The sequence below is a fragment of the Piliocolobus tephrosceles genome, chromosome 14 (assembly GCF_002776525.5).
Source record: "Piliocolobus tephrosceles isolate RC106 chromosome 14, ASM277652v3, whole genome shotgun sequence".
Lineage (NCBI taxonomy): Eukaryota > Metazoa > Chordata > Mammalia > Primates > Cercopithecidae > Piliocolobus > Piliocolobus tephrosceles.
The window spans coordinates 76,295,297-76,320,217 of NC_045447.1; the positions used below are offsets into that span (position 1 = coordinate 76,295,297).

Sequence of the window (24,921 nt, forward strand, 5' to 3'; positions counted from 1 at the left end):
AAAAAAAAAAACAAATTCAGTTTCATCAACATTTGTTTCTTGGAATAACCTCAGCAGCTTCCCACTAATGGGTAGTTAGGATTCTAGTAACTGTATCCCTTCATATTTCAGTTTAGACAAGATGCAAGGAAAATCTTGAGTAACTTGTCCTAGGATACAAAATTAATTTAGCGACAAGGTCAGGATGCAAGTCTGTCTTCTGATTACTAGTTCAGATCACTTTCTACCATACTTTACTCAGTTGTCTTTCCCATTCTTTATTATAACCCGCAGGTCAGGTGATTCTGACACACACCAAATTTTGAGCTACCACTCTGCTGCATTAGATGAAGTGGGGAAGTAATTATTTTTTTTATTATCACACTTATTATTTTATAAACAGCTTTATTGTAGTATTATTTATATGCCATACAATTCACCAATTTAAATTGTACAACTCAATGGTTTTTAGTATAATCACAGAATTGTGCAACCATCACAATTAATTTTAGAACATTTCTTCACTACTATTTGATAGTAGTCATTCTCCATCCTCCTCCCCCCAGCCTCTGGCAACCACTAATTTCTGTTATACAGATTTGCCTGTTTGGTACCTTTCATATGAATGGAATCATACAATATGTGGTCATGACTGGCTTCTTTCACTTGGCATGTTTTCAAGATAGATTTATTGTTTTAAAATTATCAAAGTAACAATAAGTTTAGAAAGAAAAAAGAAGAAAATCCCTCATAATCTGACCGGAAGCAGTGGCTCACACCTGTATTCCCAGTACTTTAGGAGGCCAAGGCGGGCGAATCACCTGAGCCCAGAAGTTCGAGACAAGCCTGGGCAACATGGCAAAACCCTGTCTCTATAAAAAACACAACAATTAGCCAGGCGTGGTGGCTCGCGCCTGTGGTCCCAGCTACTGCGGGGAACTGAGGCGGGGAGGATCCCTCGAGCCCAGGAGGTTGAGGCTACAGTGGGCAGGGATCGCGCCGCTGCACTCCAGCCTAGGTGACCGAGCGGGACCTTGTATCAAAAAAAAAAAAAAAAACAGTCATAATCCCATTCTAATCAATCCTTTCCTTCTCTCCTCTGCAAGTGCACGTTTATCTTATTGAAAAACAAATGGAGGATGCCATTGGCCTCCACACGGCTCTCACCTCTCTCCAAAACCTAGCTCGCTGCCTGCCAGAGCGAAGCGAAAGCTTCTGGGCAGAGGAGGGAGAAGCACCCCGCCCATCCCCGCCGGCGCGTCGCCTACGTCACTGCTTCGAGCCGCAGACCCCCTCCCTCTTTCCCGGTCGCGGTAGCTTTGACAGAGCGCAATGGCGGCGACCGCGTCTGCAGGGGTGCCGGCAACCGTGTCAGAAAAGCAAGAGTTTTATCAGCTTCTGAAGAACCTGATCAATCCAAGCTGTATGGTGCGGAGGCAAGCAGAGGAAATCTATGAAAATATCCCAGGTCTGTGTAAGACTACCTTCCTCTTAGATGCCGTCAGAAATAGAAGAGCAGGTTATGAGGTGAGACAAATGGCTGCCGCACTGCTACGACGGCTTTTGTCCTCTGGGTTTGAGGAGGTTTATCCAAATCTGCCTGCTGATGTTCAGAGGGATGTCAAGATTGAACTGATTCTGGCTGTTAAGTTAGAAACACATGCTAGCATGAGGAAAAAACTTTGTGATATTTTTGCAGTGCTGGCCAGGAATTTGATAGATGAGGATGGTACTAACCACTGGCCGGAAGGTCTGAAGTTTCTTATTGATTCAATCTACTCTAAAAATGTGGTTCTATGGGAAGTTGCACTTCACGTTTTCTGGCACTTTCCTGGTATTTTTGGGACCCAAGAGCGGCATGATTTGGATATCATCAAACGGTTGTTGGACCAGTGTATTCAAGATCAAGAACATCCAGCAATCAGGACATTATCCGCTAGAGCTGCAGCTGCATTTGTACTTGCTAATGAGAATAATATTGCTCTTTTCAAAGACTTTGCAGACTTGCTTCCTGGAATCTTACAGGCTGTGAATGACTCATGCTACCAGGATGATGATTCAGTGCTAGAATCCCTTGTCGAGATTGCAGATACCGTACCTAAGTACTTGGGTCCTTATTTAGAAGATACTCTACAGTTGAGTTTGAAGTTATGTGGAGACTCTAGGCTTAGTAATCTGCAGCGCCAGCTGGCCCTCGAAGTTATAGTGACCTTGTCTGAAACTGCCACTCCGATGTTGAAAAAACATACAAATATTATCGCACAGGCAGTTCCTCATATATTAGCAATGATGGTTGATCTACAAGATGATGAGGACTGGGTAAATGCTGATGAAATGGAAGAAGATGATTTTGACAGCAATGCAGTTGCTGCGGAGAGTGCACTAGACAGACTGGCGTGTGGGCTTGGTGGAAAAGTTGTTTTACCAATGACCAAGGAGCATATCATGCAGATGCTTCAGAGCCCTGACTGGAAGTATCGACATGCTGGATTAATGGCCTTATCTGCCATTGGAGAAGGATGCCATCAACAAATGGAATCAATTCTAGATGAAACAGTTAACTCCGTTTTGCTTTTTCTTCAGGATCCTCATCCAAGGGTGAGGGCTGCAGCCTGTACTACACTCGGACAGATGGCTACAGATTTTGCACCTAATTTCCAAAAGAAATTTCATGAAACAGTGATTGCAGCTCTGTTACGTACCATGGAAAATCAAGGTAATCAGCGTGTGCAATCACATGCAGCTTCTGCTCTTATTATTTTTATTGAAGACTGCCCCAAATCATTGCTAGTTCTATATTTGGATAGTATGGTGAAAAATCTACATTCCATCTTGGTGATTAAACTTCAAGAGTTGATTCGGAATGGAACTAAGTTGGCTTTGGAACAACTTGTGACAACCATTGCATCAGTTGCAGATACAATAGAAGAAAAATTTGTCCCATATTATGATATATTCATGCCCTCACTAAAGCATATCGTTGAGCTTGCTGTTCAGAAGGAACTTAAGCTTCTGAGAGGAAAAACTATTGAGTGCATTAGCCATATTGGTCTTGCCGTTGGGAAGGAAAAATTTATGCAAGATGCATCAAATGTGATGCAGCTGTTGTTGAAGACACAATCAGACTTAAATAATATGGAAGATGATGACCCTCAGACCTCTTACATGGTTTCAGCGTGGGCTAGAATGTGTAAAATTCTTGGAAAAGATTTTCAACAGTACCTTCCACTAGTTATCGAGCCTCTTATTAAGACTGCTTCAGCTAAACCTGATGTTGCTCTCTTAGACACACAGGATGTGGAGAATATGAGTGATGATGATGGCTGGCAATTTGTAAATCTTGGAGACCAGCAGAGTTTTGGAATTAAAACTTCAGGACTTGAAGCAAAAGCAACTGCTTGCCAAATGTTGGTTTACTATGCTAAGGAGTTAAGGGAAGGGTTTGTGGAATATACAGAACAAGTTGTGAAGCTGATGGTTCCTTTACTGAAATTTTATTTCCATGACAATGTTCGAGTGGCAGCAGCAGAGTCCATGCCTTTTCTCCTGGAATGTGCAAGAATTCGTGGCCCAGAGTATCTTGCACAGATGTGGCAATTCATATGTGACCCCTTAATCAAGGCTATTGGTACTGAACCGGATACAGATGTGCTCTCAGAAATAATGAATTCTTTTGCAAAGTCCATTGAAGTTATGGGAGATGGTTGCCTTAATGATGAACACTTGGAAGAACTGGGAGGAATACTGAAAGCAAAACTTGAAGGACACTTTAAAAACCAAGAATTGAGACAGGTTAAAAGACAGGAAGAAAACTATGATCAACAGGTTGAGATGTCTCTGCAAGATGAGGATGAATGTGATGTTTATATTCTGACCAAAGTATCAGATATTTTGCACTCATTATTTAGTACTTATAAGGAAAAGATTTTACCATGGTTTGAACAACTACTTCCATTAATTGTAAATCTAATTTGTTCAAGTAGGCCATGGCCAGACAGACAGTGGGGATTGTGCATATTTGATGACATCATAGAGCACTGCAGTCCAACTTCATTTAAATATGTAGAATATTTTCGGTGGCCAATGCTACTAAATATGCGAGATAACAACCCTGAAGTCAGGCAAGCTGCTGCTTATGGCCTGGGTGTCATGGCACAGTTTGGTGGAGATGATTATCGTTCTTTATGTTCAGAAGCTGTTCCACTGCTGGTAAAAGTTATTAAGTGTGCAAATTCCAAAACCAAAAAAAATGTCATTGCTACAGAGAACTGTATCTCAGCAATAGGGAAGATTTTGAAGTTTAAGCCTAACTGTGTAAATGTAGATGAAGTTCTTCCACACTGGTTATCATGGCTTCCACTGCATGAAGATAAAGAGGAAGCTATTCAGACTTTGAGTTTTCTCTGTGACCTAATTGAAAGTAACCACCCAGTTGTAATTGGTCCAAATAATTCCAATCTTCCCAAAATAATCAGTATAATTGCAGAAGGAAAAATTAATGAGACTATTAACTCTGAAGATCCTTGTGCCAAACGTCTAGCTAATGTCGTGCGTCAGGTACAGACTTCTGAAGATTTATGGTTGGAATGTGTATCGCAACTTGACGATGAACAGCAGGAAGCCTTACAGGAGTTGCTAAATTTTGCTTGAAGCACTTTAATATAACTTGAATATTATCTACCATAAAAGTTAACTACAAATAAGTGTTGTGAATAGATTTTATTACAAATCAGAACTGTTTTCTCCCTGCTAAGCAGTTTATAGTTCTTCCCCATGTTTCTCCAGAATTAGTCAGTGTTAGTCCTCTGTTTATCTTGCATGTTTTATCTTCCAAACACAGACCTTGGTGATAATCTGTGCTTCAAACTGTCTTACAAAGTTTGTCACTTTTCCCCTAGTTGATGTAAAGTATATAAATTGTTGCTATTTGATTGAACTGTTATTGATGCTAGCCAAGCAGTATACTTGATGTGAAGATGTCATGCTATCACAATATGCTAAGAGCTCACGAAAATAAGATAGAATTTCCAGGACAAACATCTTTGGAATTGTGAATGAAGGATATAGTGGCAGGCTTGTCCCTCTTTGATTAATATTCTCGGTATTTGTGGTGATGGGAAGATGCTGGTACTAGGAGAGCTTTGAGATATTGCAGTGGATATGGGATGTATATGAACTTTTTCATAATATACTCCTGGGAACTGGGTGGGACATACCCATATTGTAGTTCCCAGCGTGTCTGGTTGAGAGTTAGAGAACTTTTAAATTTCTTTAGCCAGACAGGTCTCTATTTTTTTAAGTTATCCAGGACTCTAAGAACCATAGTTACTGACAAGGGAGTCCTGATACATCTAATATTGGTAGCATGTAACAGTGTTTGACAAAGAGTAAGTAAGCAATATTCTTGGGAGTCAGTGTTGTGTGTTTCAGCAGAGTATTATTTTGTATATGTATGACATTTTCCCCCAGCAAAGCATCGCAACAAGAGAAAAATCTGTAGTTATAGGGCTTAAATTGATTTCTATTTCAAAGAATTTCCTAATAGATTCTAGAGTAGCACTGAAGAGTATTCTATTGTAAAAGTGAGAGGAAAGCAAATTTAATTTTCTTTGAATATGAAATAGAAAACAACTTTGAGAGTAGTCATTTAGCAGTAGATGTGCATTATTATGAGAAAACAGTTCCATAAATCCGAGGTTACTTATATTAACTGGAATGTCGGTCTTTAATGTCAAGCTTATGGTAGGGTAGAAAATAGCTTTCTACTCAGCTAATCATTAATCATTGATCCAAAACTTAAATAAATCTATAATTTCCTGGGGCTATTATGAGTACTGTGTATGTATTTAGCAAATATTTAAGATCTAGTAAGTGCTCAATAAAATGTAGCTGTTATTGCTGTTGTTGTTTGTACCTCTATTGTGTTCTTTTATAGTTTGGAACTCCTTTTACTTCAGAATTTTCCCAATCCATTCCCTACTCATTCATATTGGCAGGCTATTTAGGCTAAAAGGAAAATTAAGGACATTATGTATAGTATGATCACAATTTTTAGTATATTTAAGATAAATAAAGTATAGATGAATGAATAGAAAAATCCCACCCCAAAGTACTAATAGAGATTTTCTCTAGGTAGTAGGATTAAGTGGCAAATTTTCTTCTCAGTTACCTATATTTTCTAATTTACGTACCTACCTACAACCAACATATTTCTTGTTTTGTTTTGAGATGGAATTTCGCTCTTGTTGCCCAAGCTGGAGTACAATGGTGCAATCTCAGCTCACTGCAACCTCCACTTCCCAGGTTCAAACGATTCTCCTGCCTCAGCCTCTTGAGTAGCGGGGATTACAGATGCCCACCACCACTCCCAGCTAATTTTTTGTACTCTTAGTAGAAACAGGGTTTCATCATGTTAGCCAGGCTGGTCTCGAACTCCTGACCTCAGGTGATCTGCCCGCCTCAGTCTCCCAAAGTGCTGGGATTACAGGCATGAGCCACCGCGCCTGGCCCATATTTCTTGTGTAACAAAGTTTCTTTTTTAAGACCAAAGACCCGATTCTACTTTCATTTACAGTTAAGTTGCTATCATCTTGACCTCTTAATAACCTAGAGTTGAGTTTCCTTCTATTCACCCACACTTTTCTCTTTCATATAATCTTAATTAAGAAACCCTTTATCAACATTTCTAGCAATTCCCTATACTTTTATGTATGAGGAATTAGAAATTCTGCCAGATGACTTGGAATTAGGCACCTGGAGTTTTTGAAGTATGACAGACCTAGATTTTAATTTTGGTTAACAACTTTCTTAAACTAAGAGGCAGTTTACTCATCTGAAAAATAAGTGTAATACCTAGCTGATAGGATTGTTGTGAGAATTAAAGGAGATAATGAATATAAAGTGCTTAGTAGCACGGGGTTCAATAAATATAAGCTAATATTGTCCAAGAGTCATGAAATAGGGCTGATCCCTAAAGAGGAGTAGAGGATGTTTGCTTGGGTACGTTGGGCTTCAGATTCCTGGGCTTTGTCAAAAGAAAGGAGGAATGTCTAGTCAGACACACTTTCTGGTTGCCAGGTGCTGAAGTAAGATTGATCCCTGCATTTTTTTCCTGTAAGCTGAAGTTCTTTTGTGGACTCTGAGGGAAGAGAACCCTGTAAATGCATTATATATTACAAATGTCTGATGAGAGGAGACCTCGAGTACTAGATAAAAGGTCTGTGTGGAGGACAGTGTCAATACCTTAACTAAAAGAGTGTTCTCGCTTCACTATTTTACCTAAGAGTGATACTTAACTTACTGGACAAAAAACAGCTTTGAGGTTAAACAAATTTTTATCTTTTTATCACTGCTTTAAAGTTCACATTAATGAGAAGTAAACAATTGCAAGAGTCAGAGTATCCTATTTAGTTATACACATTTTACTTTTAAAATGCATGATTTCTGTAATTTTGTTTTTGTGTTTAGGTAATTCCAGGTTTCAAACGAGGGTTCTGTGTACCTAGAAAAAATAACGTGCGTCTTTCAAATAGAACATGAGAAAATAGTAATATTTGCTTTACGGAACCATAAATTCCTACCTCTCAACTAATTTTTTTTTTTTTTTTTTTGAGACGGAGTCTCGCTCTGTCGCCCGGGCTGGAGTGCAGTGGCCGGATCTCAGCTCACTGCAAGCCGCCTCCTGGGTTCACGCCATTCTCCTGCCTCAGCCTCCCGAGTAGCAGTAGCTGGGACTACAGGCGCCCGCCACCTCGCCCGGCTAGTTTTTTGAATTTTTTTTAGTAGAGACGGGGTTTCACCGTGTTAGCCAGGATGGTCTCGATCTCCTGACCTCGTGATCCCGTCTCGGCCTCCTGAAGTGCTGGGATTACAGGCTTGAGCCACCGCGCCCGGCCTCAACTAATTTTAAGTAACATGTAAACCAATGTGAATGATGAGTCCACTTTTTAGTCATTATTTACACAGTAATTGTAAAATGTGAGATTGTCAGCCCATGCAAACAACTGTTTAATGCTGTGCAGCTCAGACATGAACTATTTTGACTGTTTTCAGTCCCAATAATTTGTTTAAATGACGTTCCATTCTCTTTATTCTTAACAGATCTCAGGAATCGGGAAGGTGGAAATTTTTAACTGAAAACATGGAATTAGTTCCAAAATATGAATTGATGTTAAGAGCTGGGGTTCTAAAAATCACCTCCTTTTCTTCTGCATGTGAACGTTATGGTCGAGTCCTTTTTTTTTGTTTTGTTTTGTTTTTTTTGAGACGGAGTCTCGCTCTGTCGCCCAGGCTGGAGTGCAGTGGCCGGATCTCAGCTCACTGCAAACTCCGCCTCCCGGGTTTACGCCATTCTCCTGCCTCAGCCTCCCCAGTAGCTGGGACTACAGGCGCCCGCCACCTCGCCCGGCTAGTTTTTTTGTATTTTTTAGTAGAGACGGGGTTTCACCCTATTAGCCAGGATGGTCTTGATCTCCTGACCTCGTGATCCGCCCGTCTCGGCCTCCCAAAGTGCTGGGATTACAGGCTTGAGCCACCGCGCCCGGCCTATGGTCGAGTCCTTAAACTTTCTAAACTTCTCAAAATTCTGGTTATATATAAAAGACTCGCAGTCACAAGGGAGAAAGAGTGGGAATAGAATGTAAATTTTATAGATTTACATTTTGCGCTTTCTCACTATTCATTTGCCATTAACAAAGGTTATCTAGCAACTTTAATTTTAGTTTGGGGGGCTAACAAGGGCCTTGCAAAAGAAGTTTCCTCTTGCAGCACTTGCTTTAAAAAAAAAAAAACCCTTTTGGCCACCTTCCCAGGAGGCGATGAATAAAGCTACGCAGGCGCCTTGCTTCCCCCTCCATCAGCCTCTAAGCTTCGCCTACGATTGATTACATCATTGGTCCGCGCAACCCTAGCAGGCTTCTGGGCCTGTAGCTGAGCCGAAGCTCTTCCTTTTGCGTAGCGGGGCGGGGCGCGATGGTGGCGGGAGGGGGAAGAAATTGTTCTGCTACGCATGCGCATCGGGGATGGCGACGGGGCCTCTTTCTTTGCTTCTCTCCACAGCTCTTCCCAGTCGGGGGGCTGAGTGCCCTCCCCCTTCTCTCCCTGCTCCTCCCCTTTCTCCCCCCACCACCGCCCAGCGGGGCTTCTAACTGACAGTTGTCGCCGGGCCCGGTCCGCGCGCCGCCTCCTCCTGCCCGTGTCCCCCGCAGGTAGAGAGGGGCGGGAGGGGGTGTGAGGGAGAGGAGGAGCCGGAGCCGCCGCTGCGGCCCCCTCCGGGGAGGGGAGAGGAGAACCCCCTTCCTCCTCGCCCCCTCCCAGCCCCCCGCTGGCCCGGGAGGGGGTGGGGCGCCGAGGCTGCGGCGACCCGGCAGGGCCTGGGCGGTGAAGAGCAGACGGGCGGGGTGCTGAGGGGTGAGGCCGGCGAGGGCCGTGCGCGCGCCGCCGCCGGGGGGAGGGGAGAGGAGGGCACCTAGGCTCTCCTCTCCCCCCTCCCCGCGCGCCATGTAACCCCGCCCCGTCGGCGGTGAGCTCGAGACCCCCGCGCGCACCGAGCCTAGCCGGCGGCTGAGGAGAGCCAGGCCCGATGTGGCAGGGGCTACGCGCCGCGGCCGAGCCGTGAGGAAGCGGCTCGCGCTCACGCGTCCCCCAGCACCTCGAGCGGCCGCTCCACACCGTCCAGCCTAGGCCTGTCGGGGCATGAGCGTGCCCGGGACTCCGGGAGCGATGGAGCCGGCCGGGGAGGAAGAGCGGTCGCCACCGGCGGCCGAAGGAGAGGACGAGGAGGAGGAGGTGGCAGCGGCGGCTACGGCCTCAGGACCGGCCCGCGGAAGGAGTGCCTCCTTGCTGGAGGACGCGAACGATCAGGAGGAAGAGATGGAGGCGATGGTGATCGGAGGCGGTGGCTGCAAGGAGCAGGAGCTGACCTACGAGCTACAGCAGGGCTACCGCATCCTGGGCGAGTTCCTGCAGGAGAAGCACCGGGGCCTCACTGCCCCCTTTCTGCAGCCCTTGGGGGGCGTTGCCACCGCGGAGGAAGAGGTGGCGGAAGGGCCGCGCAGCGGGGGCCGGGGAGGTCGCGCCTTCCCGCAGCAGCCGGGGCAGGGCATGTGTCTGCTGAAGATGGAGGAGAAGTTCGCCAGCGGCCAGTACGGGGGCATCACCGAGTTCGTGGCGGACTTCAGGTTGATGCTGGAGACGTGCTACCGCCTGCACGGAGTGGACCACTGGATCTCCAAACAGGGGCAGAAGCTGGAGATGATGCTGGAGCAGAAGTTAGCGCTTCTTTCTCGGTAAGCGAGCCCGATCCCCGGTGGGACTGACAGACTGACACAAACACACCCTCACACGTGTCCGAGGATGGGCTGGGCCAGGGGCCTGAGGGCGGTGCTGATAGGGGCTGAGTCGGTGCTGGAGAAGCCCGGGAGGAGGAGCGGCGCTGGGCGGGGACCGGAGGGGTGTGGTGGGTGTGGGCCGAACCCGGCGGGCGCGTAGACTGAGAACAGAGAAGGAAACCCGGGTCTGCATCGCTGAAGAGCTGGGTAAAGTTTGCAGATGTAAGGTGGAATGGGCCCTGTAGGAAGAATTGCACGTGTAGGCAGAGGAACAGTTTTTGTGGGATGGAGGTTGGACCTGCAACTTTTATACAGTTTAACATGACATTTAAAACAACGTTTAGGACGAAATATCTCTAGAAAAATAATTTTGGCTTATGTAAAAGGGTGTCTGAAACCATTAAAAATAATTTTATCATTTACTACCCATGTCGGTCATTGAAGATTTATGGAGTGTTACTAAATGGTTAATGGTTACTCTTGCATACTACTGATCTTTTCTCTCCATTTCATCTGAGGACACCGAATTTTTGCAATAATAGGGAATGCGTCAGCACACATTTTCTAAAGTTTACACGTTTATGTTTATTCTGCCAGAAATCATAGGCAAGTCAGATGACACTGTGCTGTTGGTATCCACCACCCATATATCCAATTATTTAACACTAAGAGGAGGATACTAAAATGAATGTGTTGTTTTATAATAATTGTATAGTCGATGTCAGTCAAGTTCTAAAGTTTAAATTTTTCGGGAGTGGAAAAATTCAATGTTTTTGGAATTGGTAGTTGAAGTGGAATAGTAGTTTGTTCACTATCAGAATGAGGTTGAGCAAGTCACTTAACCTGTTTGGCCTCAGTTTCCTCATCTATCAAGCGGAGATAATATTAGTACTCGCATAGAGTTGCTTTAGGGATTGAATGAGTTAATAAATGTGAAATCCACAGTGCTGGTCCCATAGTTAGCCCAGTATAAGTGTTAGCTGTTGTAATGTAAGTAGTAGCAGTCGTTGAATAATGAGTGTATACTTCATACCTGAAAATGGGCATTATTATACTTGTGCTTTTAAAGAATAGCTCCTAGAAATTGTGTTAATTTTTTGGTTCTTGATTTGTAATTTTTTTTTGTAACCTTTGTCGTTGGCTTCCCGTATGCTCTTTTCCAGACTGATTTTTTTCACCAAAAACAGTTAACATAGTGCCTGTCTTCATTAAGAGAACTCTCTTTAAGGAAACTCTTCTTGAATCCTTTCATAGAGTAGGATTATTTAGTAATAGAATAATTATTCACATATTTGCTTTGTAAATTACTTTTAATACTTTAGTAATTTTATATTTCTGTAGTATGTTACCCTTGTCGCCACAGTGCATTGTTGCTGTGACTCATATAAAAAACAATCTATTCACGTTATTATTTGAAGTTATAAAGTATCCTTCTGATTAATGTCACAATATTTTAGACCCGGAAGAACCTTAGAGTTCATCTAATTTATCAGATGTGGGAATAGGGATTTAGAACGAGGCAAGAGAATGACTGAATGAAAGTGCTAAGAGATAACATGTGGGTTTGAATTACTGGTGTTTTCAAAAGCTCTGTGTGTAATAAACATTTATTTTTTTCTTTTCTTTTCTGTGAGTCTCGCTCTGTCACCCAGGCTGGAGTCCAGTGGCGCGATCGCAGCTTGCTGCAACCTCCGCCTCCTGGGTTCAAGCAATGCTCCTGCCTCAGCTTCCAGAGTAGCTGGGATCAGCTGTCACCGCGCCCGGCTAATTTTCATATTTTTGGTAGAGATGGGGTTTCACCATGTTGGCTAGGCTGGTCTGGAGCTCCTAACCTCAGGTGATCCGCCCACCTCCGCCTCCTTTCAAAGTGCTGGGATTACAGGCCCTAGCCACCACGCCCGGCCTGTAATAAACATTTCTTAGTCTTACAAAAGAGCAGACTAAGAAACTAATTTTTCCTAGAACTTTATTTATTTGTTTGTAGTTTCCAGAAATATTTATGCTGTTTCATGCCTGTAGTTCAGCATTCTGGAATGCCCCAGTGAAACCTTCCAAAAAAGTTCAGTAGTAATATTCAACTCCTTCAAGAATCAATTCAAATATAAACATCTCTACGGTAGACTAGTCTCTTTCTTCTTTTCCTTACTCTCCTTTTCTTTCTCTTATTTCCTTAAATTTTCCTAGAAACTTTATTTACCTAGAAATAAAGGTAAATTTCTAAATGCTTAGAATCATCATTCTCAGTGGTTAATGCTCAGAGTACTTATATTCGCATGTGATCTAATAGTATCCATATTTAGAAATTAAACTTACAACATTTTCTAGTTTATAAATGTAATGTACTTCTGACATTTCTTAGGCCAATAGAGAGAAAATTCTTGCTATTTTAGTAGCAAAAAATAGTATCATGACCTCAGATAGTTAATTAAAGTTGGAGTCCTTCACTTTTTTGTATTTGATGTATGCAAACACATCAGGTTTGCGAGACCACACTTGTGGATACTGGGACATCAGTTCTTCTAGCCTAAAATCTGAGTCATTACTAACTGCTTCCAATGGGCACAACTTTGAGAAAAGCATGGGTCACAGCTGTTTGGAATGCAACTAAGATATATAGATGTTTCTAGAGAGTGTTCATGGGAGTGAATATTCTAGAGAGTGTTCACGGGAGTATGATTTTCAGCACATAGATGACTCAGATAGATATCTTATTTGTAAATATCTCAAAGTGGTATATGGTATTTTAGAAATGAAACCAATGAATCACTTAGATATTATTTAAATTTTCTGTCTTCTGGAATATGTTTGTAAGACACTAAAGGAACTTATTTTCAAAGTGTAAAGAGAGTTTAAAGCTGTTCCATATACTGCTGAGCTTTCTAGTGAGCAATAAATGAGGTACATTAGGTGAAGAAGATACCACATTCTCATTAGAGAACAGCCCAATAGCATTAGTACCCTGGATATAGCATTTACCTTTTTTTTTCTTTTTTTAGACAGAGTCTTGCTCTGTCGCCTAGGCTGGAGACCAGTGGTGCGATCTGGGCTCATTGCAACCTCTGCCTCCCAGGTTCAAGTGATTCTCTTGCCTCAGCCTCCTGAGTAGCTGGGATTACAGGCCCGTGCCGCCACACCCAGCTAATTATTGTATTTTTAGTAGAGAAGGGGTTTCACCATGTTGTCCAGGCCAGTCTTGAACTCATGACCTCAGTGATCCACCTGCCTTGGCCTCCCAGAGTGCTGGGATTACAGGCATGAGCCACCATGCCCGGCAACACAGCATACAACTTGAATCTCAGTTTCCTTATCTGTATAATGAGGATGTTAGGGTAGAATAATTGTGCAAGTATTTAAGTATCTGCTAGAATTAGGCATTTATGCCCCTGAGATCAAAAGGTAGGTTCCCTGTCCTTAAGTGGTTTGTAGTTGAGTAGGGAAACAAATACTTAAAAATAATTCTGTAATGGACATAGGAACGAAGTACAAGGGGAATTTAAAGGAAAATGACATAAATCTGAAGCAGAAGGAGTGAATGTGGGGATGACAAGTGAGAGGAGGTAAGGAAAAGGAGAAAGACTAGTCTTATCATAGAGGTGTTTATATTGAATTGATTCTTGAAGGAGTTGAATATTACTACTGAACTTTTTAGGAAGGTTTAACTGGGGCATTCCAGAATGCTGAACTACAGGCATGAAACAGCATAGTATTTCTGGAAACTACAAATAATTCTCTGTGCTTCACTGTGGTTTCCAGAGTGGTCTCTGCACCTCAGGAAGTAGACAGGATGACCCAGTGGGGTGAGAGAAGAAAAATATTAGAACCTAAGTATGTTCTATTATTATTTTATCCTTTTGAAATATCTTTTTTTTTTTGCCTTTTGTGATGTTTAAAGCAGCAATGCATGTATATAATCTATAAATACTTTATAAATATGATTTTTATATTATCTATATATATTTTCAAGAGAAATAGGACTAAAATTCAGGTCTGCTCTTTCAGTTTCCAAAAGCTGATTAATTCTCAGAATGAATTCCAAATTGAGCTACTGGTGTATCTGTTGCCTTTTTCAAAGGTGATAACATATTCTGAAAGTCCTAACACAGATTTTTAAATTTTTAGTATTAAAAATACAGTTTTGACCGTGCATTGCTATAGATACTATTTTCTCTGTTAGACAACATCTCTATTCTCAAGAAAGTTATATTTTAGAAGGGATCTCATTCATCCCTTTGAGGCAACTGTGAGAAATAACAATTAACATTAGAAACAGGGAGAAGATCATCTAAGTGGAAAGGAATAGAAAATACTTAATAGGAAATTATGAACAGAACTTTAGAAAACGTCAAATATTAGTTTGAATTTTTACGTCTTCCAAAACTGATTTTTAAATGATGATATTTTTGAAAACTTTAAGAATATTTTCATGTAGCCTGAAGATGTTTTTTCTAGTTTTGAACGGTTGTCATTAGAAAAGATGCATCACCAGTGACACTAATAGAGCTAAAATTTAAATTTTTAGTTTTGTCATTTAAGATAATACCTTGGCGAAAATAAGCTAGTGTCTTTGTTAAAATTATTCTTGATTTCCATATTGTTACTGTTAAAAAATGGTACATGTATGGGATAAAAAGACTTTCTTAAAATACAGCTGAAGATTATTTGGTTTCGTAATTGCTTTTTAGTTGGCAGAATATTTTTTGGATTGGGGTAAGAGTACAGCATCCTTGCCCAAGTGTGGCAGCTGACGCCTGTAATCCTGGCACTTAGGGAGGCCGAGGCGGGTGGTTCACTTGAGGCCCAGAGTTTGAGACCAGCTTGGCCAACATGATGAAACCCCATTTTTACTTAAAAAAAAAAAAAAGTAGCCAGATGTGGTGGCACACACCTGTAATCTCAGCTACTTGGAAGGCTGAGGCACGAGAATCGCTCAAACCTGGAAGGGGGAGGTTGCAGTGAGCCGAGATGGCGCCGCTACACTCCAGCCTGGGTGATAAGAGTGGAAAAAAAAAAAAAAAGTACAACATCCTCAGGAAGCCTCAACAATTTAAAAATAGTGGTTTCCAAGTACAACTAGTAATCAAATTAAAAATGAATTTTTATTTTAATCCTTTCCTGAGATAAATTTGAATTCTTACTGGCTTGCTTATGCTCAGTTAAGATCAAAACCTATAAATTAATTGGGAATTTTAACAAGATGTTTATTTCTCTTCAGTAAGTCTAACCCATCCTACCTCCCACTAGATTCTGTAATTCTTTTTTTTATATAAATCTTTAAATATTGGGGATCTTTGGTAATAGAATCTGGATTTGCCTCATGTTCAGAACCTATAGAATGTTAGAGCTTGATATTCCATGTAGTTCTATTTATTATAGTAGCCATTGTTTTAAAAATAGTGTTATTTCAAGAAGGTTCAGAAAATATTTTTAAGTGCAGTAACAGAGGTATGAAAAAGTTCGATTAACAAGACATTTATTGAACACCCGCTTTGTTCTAGGGTTTGGGAGGCAGTCCCCAGCCCCAACAGGTTTAAGAGATGGTAGGAAGAAACACGTATTACAGGCATAGTAAAAGGTAAAGTATGTTTAAACTGTGAGTCTCAAACTTGTTCCATTGTCAGAACACTTAGAAGTCATGGTACTATTTGCACAGCATCCTGAAATATATTTTTAATTATATCATATGATTTTTTTTGCTAGGACATCTAAAAGGTTTAAAATAAATAATGGGAGGGAACCCTTAATTGAAGAGATTCTATATAGTATCTTAGTTTTTTCCCCCCTACAAATTGGGAAAACATAATCACTCTTGGATTTTAGGTGACAAATCTTGGTTCAGCTCATGAATGACCACGTTCCAAGGAGCATACTTTGAGGATGTATACTACTGTGATGAGCTATATTATAGTGTGCAGAGGAGGGATAACTATTGGGAGTGGGTAGCTGGGATTAAAAATATTTTATTAGATTTTATTCAAGAGATTATAGTTTTTGAGCTAGGTTTTGAAGAGTGAGTAGAATAATGATAGGTGAAGATGTGTAGTTCATTGAACAATTATTTGAACTGTTATGTGTTATATAATATGTAAAGCCCTGTAGATACAATGACAAACATGACTTTGTCTCTTCAGGGTGATAGGTAAACAGAAACACATAATTAAAAGTTAGGTGTTTGGAGGCATAATTAAAAGTTAAAGTATGGAGGCAGGAGAGTACAGAGTAGTTTAGGGGAACAGCTTATACCCAGTGGTTAGAGTATAGGATGATAAGGATATGTAGTGGCAGCTAAGTCTAGAAAGATAGTCTGGGGCCAATTATAAATTACCGTGAATGCTTGCTAGGGAATTTAGAATCTAGGCAGTGTAGATCCATCACAGGTTGCAACTAAGGGAGTAACATGATGATTTTACTAGTAGTATTTGAGGTTTGAAGGCAGAAGTGAAAGGATAATGAGGGAAGAAAACCAATTAAAAGATTATTGAGTTAATTCCATCAAGAGATAATAAACAGTAAGAATAGAAAGGTGGATGGGGATACAAAAGAGGTAAATGCAACAGGTATCAGTGGTAAATGGCAAACTGTTGAATGTGGAATGTGAAGGAGCAGATGATGTCCAAAATGAATAGGAGCATTTGAGCCCAGCTGATGATGATGCTTAGGGAACCTGAGAGGAGGCATTCATTAGAAGATAATCCAGCTGAGAATTGTAAGAGTGCATATGGAGCCCAGCATAGTGACAAGGGCTAGAAATGTTTAATTAGAGGGTAACTTGCTGAAGGATGATAAAGAAATAGAGTAAATGAGAATCCTCAGGACAGTCTAGTAAAAATACAAGGGAGCCAATGGCAGAGCTTTGTGTGAGGACTGAATGTCTTCAAACTGAAAAGAAAAATTATTAGAGTTATGATTATAATCTGTATAATGTATATTAAAAGCTGAAATGCTTAATTTAGAAAAGGTAGTTAATGAAGCTGAAAAGAATTTATTTTGGAATAAGTAAAAAGGCATTATTTGAAATATGCTGAACTTACAGACTATTATTTAGAGAGATTGTTCTTCCATTTGAAAATATTAATTTGAGAATGATTTAGAATTAAGACGATAAAGATGTCCTAATAGATTCTAATGTATTTTGCCTTATAGTTTGTTTCTCCTTGTATTTGTGCCCTTGTATTTATTTTTATTTCCCAAAGAACATGAGCAGGGAAGAAAAATCATATCTTGGAGAGAAGATGTCATCCCTTTCATAGTTTTATTTTAGCTTTCAGATCATCTTTAGGCTATCTCTGTAAGATGAGAGTTGCCTAGAACAAATCATAGCCATTTTCATTTTCCAGGAACTTGTGTAATAATGTGAATCTTAAAATTCATATTAAGTTACCAGAAAATTTTTTTTAATTGGGAAAGGCTAATAAGCCCCAGTGGTAATATCCATCACCAAATCCTTTGTTACATCGTCTTCCACCTGAGACCTATGAATATTCAAGAAATAAGCATACATTACAGTCAGAATATTAAGTAGGTGCACTTTGAAAAAAGATTCAGGAAAACCAAGAAAATGTTAATAGTTATTGTTAACTAGGAAGATACTAAGTATTTTTCATTTTCTTCTTTTAACTTTATGTCCTAGGTTTTCTACAATAAGCATATTACTTTTATATTAAAAATGTATTCTATTGAAAGGAAGTTAATATTTACAATTCTGAATAAACCATGTAAGTTAAAAATTGAACACAGACACCATACCCTCCCTTAAGGGATGGACACAGTGTTCAAAAGCATAATAGAAGGTAGTATGTGGTTAATGTGGTAAGACAAGTTCAGTTCATTATTTTTAGCATATATTTACCGGGCTTATTATTTGATAAGCACTATAGGGATATTCAAAGATGGATATGGAAAGACACGAGTGGATGAACTAAGTTGGTGTAGAGGTTATTCCAGGCAACAAGAATAGCATATCTAAAAGTGCAAAGGCAGAAAGAGCTACTGTATGTAGCTAGGGAATGGCCAGTAGTTTAGTTTGGCTAGAGTGTAATTATATATAGAAAAGTAGTGACAGGTGTGACTGTGAGGGCCAGATTATGTAGCCAGATCACAGAGGGCCTAATATGCTGTGCTAGTATTAGGGAGTTGTATGAAGAATTTTAAGCTAGGGAATTACAAGGGATGCATAGATGAAATGAATTAGAGAAAGAGAAAACTAGACTCAATTTGATCTTTTCCCATCCCTTAATTTTCAGCTTTGCTTATTGGTGACTTCCAAGTTAAAATAATTGCGTTTGACTTTGTTTCTTTTAAATTTGATTATGAAGAATTAGTTTTGTATATTGCAGAAATCCTAGAGCAGTGCTAGAAAGAAGAGGGATTTTGCCAAATTGAGATAATATGCTAGATTTACATCTATAAATAATTTGTTAGACTTGGTTGTTTTGTTTCTTTGAATCATTTCAATGTTCTTTCTGTTCTCAGGGAAAAAATATGTTAAATACAGAATTTTATCAATTTAAGTTAGTCTATCTGCCAAGTTGGTTTTAGCAACTTTGTCAATAACCAAAAAAAGAATTATGGCAAATGTAATTAATAAATTATAAACATATTTACAATATCAATATGCTTAATTTGACAGCTTAGTTTTTTAGACACAAATTTGTATTCGTAACAATTTAATACTTAGAAGAACATAATCCTTAAAAAATACAACATTGCTAGTAGAAGGTATTTAAAAACTATTAAATATGATAGTATTTCAAGGTATTCCACAGACTACTGACAAGTATGAGAACCATTTATGTTCTTCAGTTTATCTAAATCCTTCGTACAATTCTAGTACGCTAGTGATTTCTACTACTTATTAATTCCAGGCTAGGGAATTTGATTGATAGTAATATTTAAGTCAAAGGTTCTTAGTTATATCCAAGACTTATTTTAAAAGTTTCATGAGAAGAGTATATAAATTATAGGATAACTGAAATCTCTTAATTTTTTATTAACAATTTAAACCCTTTTTATCTCATCTATGCACATGTATTATTTATTTACATACAAAAAAATTAAATGCAAAGTTTGAATTTGTTATATAGCACTTAATCATCATGCTTGGTGGCTTATGAACAAAAGCTGTAAGGATTGAGAGAAGGGAGTCTTTTCTCCTGAGAGGCAGACAGGAGAGAAAAGGATCATAAAAGATTTCAAGGAATAGATACCGTTAGATACCTGTGGTGGTGGGATTGACAGTATTTGCAATATGGATTATTAACAACTATTATGTGTATACATATTATGGGAGTCTAAAGAAAATAGTTGAATTGTAACTAATATATGTAGACTTTTTAGCAATCCATCGATTAGTGTTTATATTCGTAATAGTTTATTAATTTAAAATGTGTATATCTAGTGGCAATAAAAGAACAGTACAAGAGAAAATCTCCCTCTTTCACCAGTCTCCAGGTCTCCTACTGCTAAGAGGCCAGTCCTACTGTTAATAGTTTCTTTTATCCAGTTGAGTGTCCAATAGCCATCTCAAACTTTAACATGTACAAAACAGAACTTTTGGTTTTTTTGTTTATTTTTACTAAGTTTAGTCTTAGAGATTTGACCATCCACCAAGTTGCTCTAGCCAAAAAACTAGTATTTTTCATTGATTCTTCCTACTTCTAAAGTATATTTTAAATCTTGCCTATTTCTTTCTACTGTTACCACTTAAGTAAGTGTACTTGACTGTCCTTTACAAAAGGTATAGTATGTAACTTACAGTTTGAACTTATTTATTATGTATTGTGGTTGCTTACTTTTTGTGTATCTTCTTTACTATCCATGTAAGCTCAGAGCAGACAGGAATGTTGCCTGTGTTGTTGCCAAACCTACCCCAGTACCTGTAAGTGCTTAGTTAATATTGAATGAAGGAATGAATGAATGGATGGACAGATCTGCCTGAAATTTGTTTTAGTGAAGAAGTGAGGTTGAAATCCAGCTTTATTTTTTTCTCAAATACCCAGTTGTCGCAACATCAACTTTCTCCATTATTTTGAGTTACCATGTTTATAATATGTTATTGGTGTATTTGGATCTATTTTTTTTTGTAGTATGTCTCTGGTGTTTTTGGAGCTAACTTTCTCTGGTATGCTGTTGATCTAACTATTCATCTTCTAATATTAAACTTTATTATTGTGACTTTAAAATTTATTTTAATATATTTGGTATAGTGAGTCCTCTTCCAAAAAAAACCCAGTTATTTTCATGTATTTACTTTTCCATTAGATATGTGGCTTTTAAATAAGTATAGCAGAATCAACATTTGCATCATCCATGTTTTGTTCACTTCGCATAAGAAATATGCAGGAAAACAATAGAAGTCACTAGTTTGTGGGGAATAAGAAAGATATTCTTCTCATTCATGAAGTGAAAGATGAAAAGTTGATAGCATTGCTTATTTTCTGTGGACACTGTAATAGCCACATGCCACATTCTTCTAATTTTAATTATGTCCTTAGCTCTTGCCAAGTCCTATATCTCTTTGTTAAGACCTGTTATTTCAGGTAAGCAGGCGCCAAGACTTGCTTTAGCTTTCCTGCCTTTCTTCCTTGTGCCATTGTCTGAATCTTAAAGTGTCCTAAATTTACGATCTGCTACTTTAAAGACTCATCAATGCTTAGGAGATAAATAGAAGAGTTGGCCAGGAAGAGGAAGCCAAGGTATTTACCTGCCTACTTTGCAGACTCATTACATTTTTAGCATCTTCAAGGGAACATTAGCATATCGAGACAGTATGAGAGTTAGTGACCTAGAGAGCTTCTGTTCTGCCTGCATTGAGAACTCCTGAGTGGTTCTCTGTGGTAAGGAATAGCTGTAGCAGTAGTAATATGTTAAGCAGAGCAGCCCTAACTTACTAAAAATGCTTATCAAACTTGTCAAGGTTGATAAGGCACTTTTCAAATACAATTTCTCTGTAAATAAAAACTTTGCATTTGCCTTTGTGCCTTTCCTAAATTCAGAAAAACAGAAGAAATATATTCTAAGCAAAATGATTTTTTAAAAATTAGTTACATGGGTCAGGCATGGTAGCTCATGCCTATAATCCCAGCACTTTGAGAGGCCGAGGTGGGCAGATCACCTGAGGTCAGGAGTTTGAGACCAGCCTGGCCAATGTGGTGAGAGACCCTGTGAAACCCCGGCTCTGCTAAACATACAAAAATTAGCCAGGCATAGTGGTGTATGCTTATAATTTTAGCTACTTGGGAGATTGAGGCTTGCTTGAACCCAAGAGACAGAGGTTGCAGTGAGCTGAGATTGTGCCATTGCACTGCTCAATAGCAGTGCAAATAACTATGGATAATTGCTAAAACTATGCTGTAAGATCTTATCTACCTATATGTATTCCTCCGGAGGGAAATAAATATATTTATTTATATATATATATATTTATTTATTTTTGTTGTTTAATGGCTTTACTTACCACTAAGGACTCCTAAATCAGTATCTTGAACCCCCTGCCTTTAGTTTTAATTTCGTATTTTTGTCCATAGAACTTTTCCAATTGGTTGTGTAATTGTTATCTCAAAATGTTAAAAACTGAGTATATTTCTAACCCAGATTTCCTTTCCAGTTTTCCATTTTTGTTTTTGACTTTCACATTTTTGTCAGTGGTGTTATCATTGTTTCAGCCTGAATATGTCAGTCATCTTTGAAGTTTATACTTTTCATTCCATATATACAGATTGTTAGGGTGTTCTTTGCTAAATCCCTGTTGCTCAGTAAATATTTTGAAAAATATATTTGAATAATATGAATGAATATTTTTGTCTTTATTTAGTATTCTGTCTTCACTCTTTCCTGTCTATCTAAAACTGTTCTCTCTGCAAAGTCCAATTCAAGTTCTTAACAAAAGAGTGACCAGATGGTATAGAAAGGTTGACTAAAATAAGAACTGAAAAATATCTTTTACATGTCATAACTGGGAGATCTCTGGGAAGAGGGATTTCAGTGGAGTAGCTCCAAGCAGATGCCACATTATAGATTGAGATGTGAATGAAAGATGAATTGGATCAGCAGTTTAGATGTGACTCGGGGAATAGTGTGTTTTTAATATAAACTTGGACTTGTTTATATGCTAAAGCAACTAACAGGTAGAGAAAGAGAGTTTGAAGATTCAGAAGATAATTAATGAAATACAAATTCTGAAGACCTGTGTAGTGATTCATTTTTCATCAGAGGATTGGAGGCACATTTTTCACTGAAACATAAAGTAAGGATGGGCCTGGATTTAGATAATTTTGGTTTTTGAGAAGCAGGAAATTAATGGAGCTCTTACTTAAAAACTGCCATTTTCTCTGAAATAAGTTGTGGGCAAAGTCACCTGCAAGGTGATGGCATGAAGCTTTTGAATAATTATAGCATTTGGGCCGGCGTGGTGGCTCATGCCTCTAATCCCAGCAATTTGAGAGGCCAAGGCAGGTGGATCAGCTGAGGTTGGGAGTTCGAGACCAGCCTGACCAACATGGAGAAACCCCGTCTTTACTGAAAATACAAAATTAGCCGGGCATGGTGACGCATGCGTAATCCCAGCTACTCGGGAGGCTGAGGCAGGAGAATCACTTGAACCAGGGAGGCGGAGGTTACAGTGAGCTGAGATGGCAGCATTGCATTCCAGCCTGGACAATAAGAGTGAAACTCCATCTCACAAAATAAAATAAAGTGAATAATGATAGCATTTGAAGTTGTTGTTATGGAGAATGAAAGAAGGAGTTGACCACTTTCAAAGAAATCATATTAGGTACAGTTGAGCCCAGCTGAGGTTATGGTTAGACAACAGACTACAAGGGGGTTATTTTTTCCTACACTGTTCAGTAGGAGAGGTATAGGATTGAAGGGACTTTTGACTGAGATGTAAGAGAGAGGCTGCGTGCCTGAGACAGAAATATAATTGGTCCAGGGAGAAAAGAGAAGAGGTTAGTCATGTATGATGGGTCTCAACTGGTTATCTATGTGAATAGCTAAAAGAAGTTGAATTATGTTACAACAAATGAGAGTCAGACAGGGGACTGGAGGTCTGAAGGAAGACGAAAAAGAAATTCAGGGGGAATAAGAGTAATGACTGGGAAAGTAGAAGGTAAAGATCAAGTAGAAAGTAAGTTTAATGGTCTTTGATAAATGCTTTTTTGTGGCTATGAAGGCTTCTTCTTTTCCTGAAAATAATTTTGTATATGAGATAGTTTATAGCTGCAGATAAGAGCAGTGCCAAACTTTCATGATCCAGCTTCCCAAGCAGCAAACATTTTCAATATGTACCTTCAATTATGCATATTTATTTATACATCATATATGAATACTTTACTATTATGTTTTATGTTATAAAACATAAGCTAAACTAGATACTTAAAATGAGAGAGTAAATAAGCATATGTTAAAAAATTTTTAACATTATCGATGGTACAAAAAGTTGTTTTTGGTGAGGGCATTGTGATGCTTCCTTAGTTTTGAGAATCTTGGTTTCATACTTGGCTGTAGAGCTATTTGAAAGACTTGTTTTAAGCTAGGTTTATTTTGATACTTGGTTTCAATGGCTGTTGTAGCACAGAGCTTGTAAAGATACATAAATGTAGACAGAAGCTTAAATGGATGATGCTTATCTATCAAATAATGCAAAATTTTTTGTCGAAATTCCCCAGTAAAATTTTCTGTCTTTCCTAATTTAATTAGTTGCTCTTGGGCCGGGCGTGGTGGCTCAAGCCTGTAATCCCAGCACTTTGGGAGGCCGAGACGGGCGGATCACGAGGTCAGGAGATCGAGACCATCCTGGCTAACATGGTGAAACCCCGTCTCTACTAAAAAGTACAAAAAACTAGCCGGGCGAGGTGGCGGGCGCCTGTAGTCCCAGCTACTCGGGAGGCTGAGGCAGGAGAATGGCGTAAACCCGGGAGGCAGAGCTTGCAGTGAGCTGAGATCCGGCCACTGCACTCCAGCCTGGGTGACAGAGCGAGACTCTGTCTCAAAAAAAAAATAATAATAATAATAACAACAATAATAATAATAATAATTGCTCTTGAAGACTAATACTAATACTAAGGTGTGCTGTGCTGTTAATCTCCATTTGCCCCTCTAAATGCATTTTCCACCCTTGTGCACTGTGCTCTATGCCCCAGAAGGCTGATTTATAAGGATCAAACTGGTATGCCTTGACCTCTGACTTCTGATTGGGTTCAGCCAATAGGAGGGACTGACAGGAGGACTGAGGGGACAGACATATTTATTCCTACAGCTTCCTTTTTGCTGGGTTGCAAGTTGTCAGTAACTGTGCTCCATCATTATGACCCTCTCCTACAGTCACTGCTCTCTGGGTTCCAGTAACTATTCACTCTCCTCCCCTTAATGGGCTTAGAGTGGTAAAATAGTTCTCTGCTGTGGCTAGCCCCGAAGTGCTTCACTGTCCCTTCCTATTTTCTCTCAACCTTGCCTGCACATTTGTAAATAGTCCCTTCGTTAAACAAACATCACATCTTTTTACATATTATCTATTTCTTGCCAGGACCCTTAGGGCTAAAATTGCATTTTAATATTTTTAACTGGATAGGTGAACTAAGTGATTGAAACTCTTCATTTAGATTTTTTTTTTGAAACG

The 24,921-nt window shown here is 39.5% G+C and overlaps 3 protein-coding genes across 6 annotated transcripts in view; 2 read left to right on the forward strand and 1 right to left on the reverse strand.

Annotated features, from left to right (window-relative positions):
• The first annotated feature begins 1,271 nt into the window (after window positions 1-1,271).
• RANBP6 (RAN binding protein 6) lies at window positions 1,272-5,892 on the forward strand. 2 transcript variants are annotated; one of them, XM_023213157.2, is made up of 2 exons: window positions 1,292-1,447; window positions 2,563-5,878. In XM_023213157.2, exons 1-2 carry the CDS (start codon window positions 1,433-1,435, stop codon window positions 4,627-4,629), a joined length of 2,082 nt encoding a protein of 693 aa, XP_023068925.1. In that variant the 5' UTR covers window positions 1,292-1,432; the 3' UTR covers window positions 4,630-5,878. The 2 variants fall into 2 exon arrangements, with proteins under 2 accessions (XP_023068924.1, XP_023068925.1); XM_023213156.1 differs by having other exon boundaries at window positions 1,272-5,892.
• A 2,939-nt stretch (window positions 5,893-8,831) lies between these two features.
• LOC116418428 lies at window positions 8,832-9,640 on the reverse strand. The gene has a single exon (XM_031933994.1). It carries the CDS (start codon window positions 9,477-9,479, stop codon window positions 8,862-8,864), a length of 618 nt encoding a protein of 205 aa, XP_031789854.1. The 5' UTR covers window positions 9,480-9,640; the 3' UTR covers window positions 8,832-8,861.
• KIAA2026 (KIAA2026 ortholog) overlaps window positions 8,967-24,921 on the forward strand; it is an 89,942-nt gene continuing 73,987 nt past the window's right edge. Inside the window, exon 1 of one of the 3 annotated variants that reach the window (XM_023213160.3) lies at window positions 8,967-10,265. In XM_023213160.3, coding sequence (XP_023068928.1) covers window positions 9,673-10,265 — 593 coding nt within the window. In that variant the 5' untranslated portion in view covers window positions 8,967-9,672. Of the gene's footprint in view, window positions 10,266-15,669; window positions 15,880-24,921 lie in introns of those variants that run through there. The other 2 variants (XM_023213159.2, XM_023213161.3) reach the window with 2 other exon arrangements.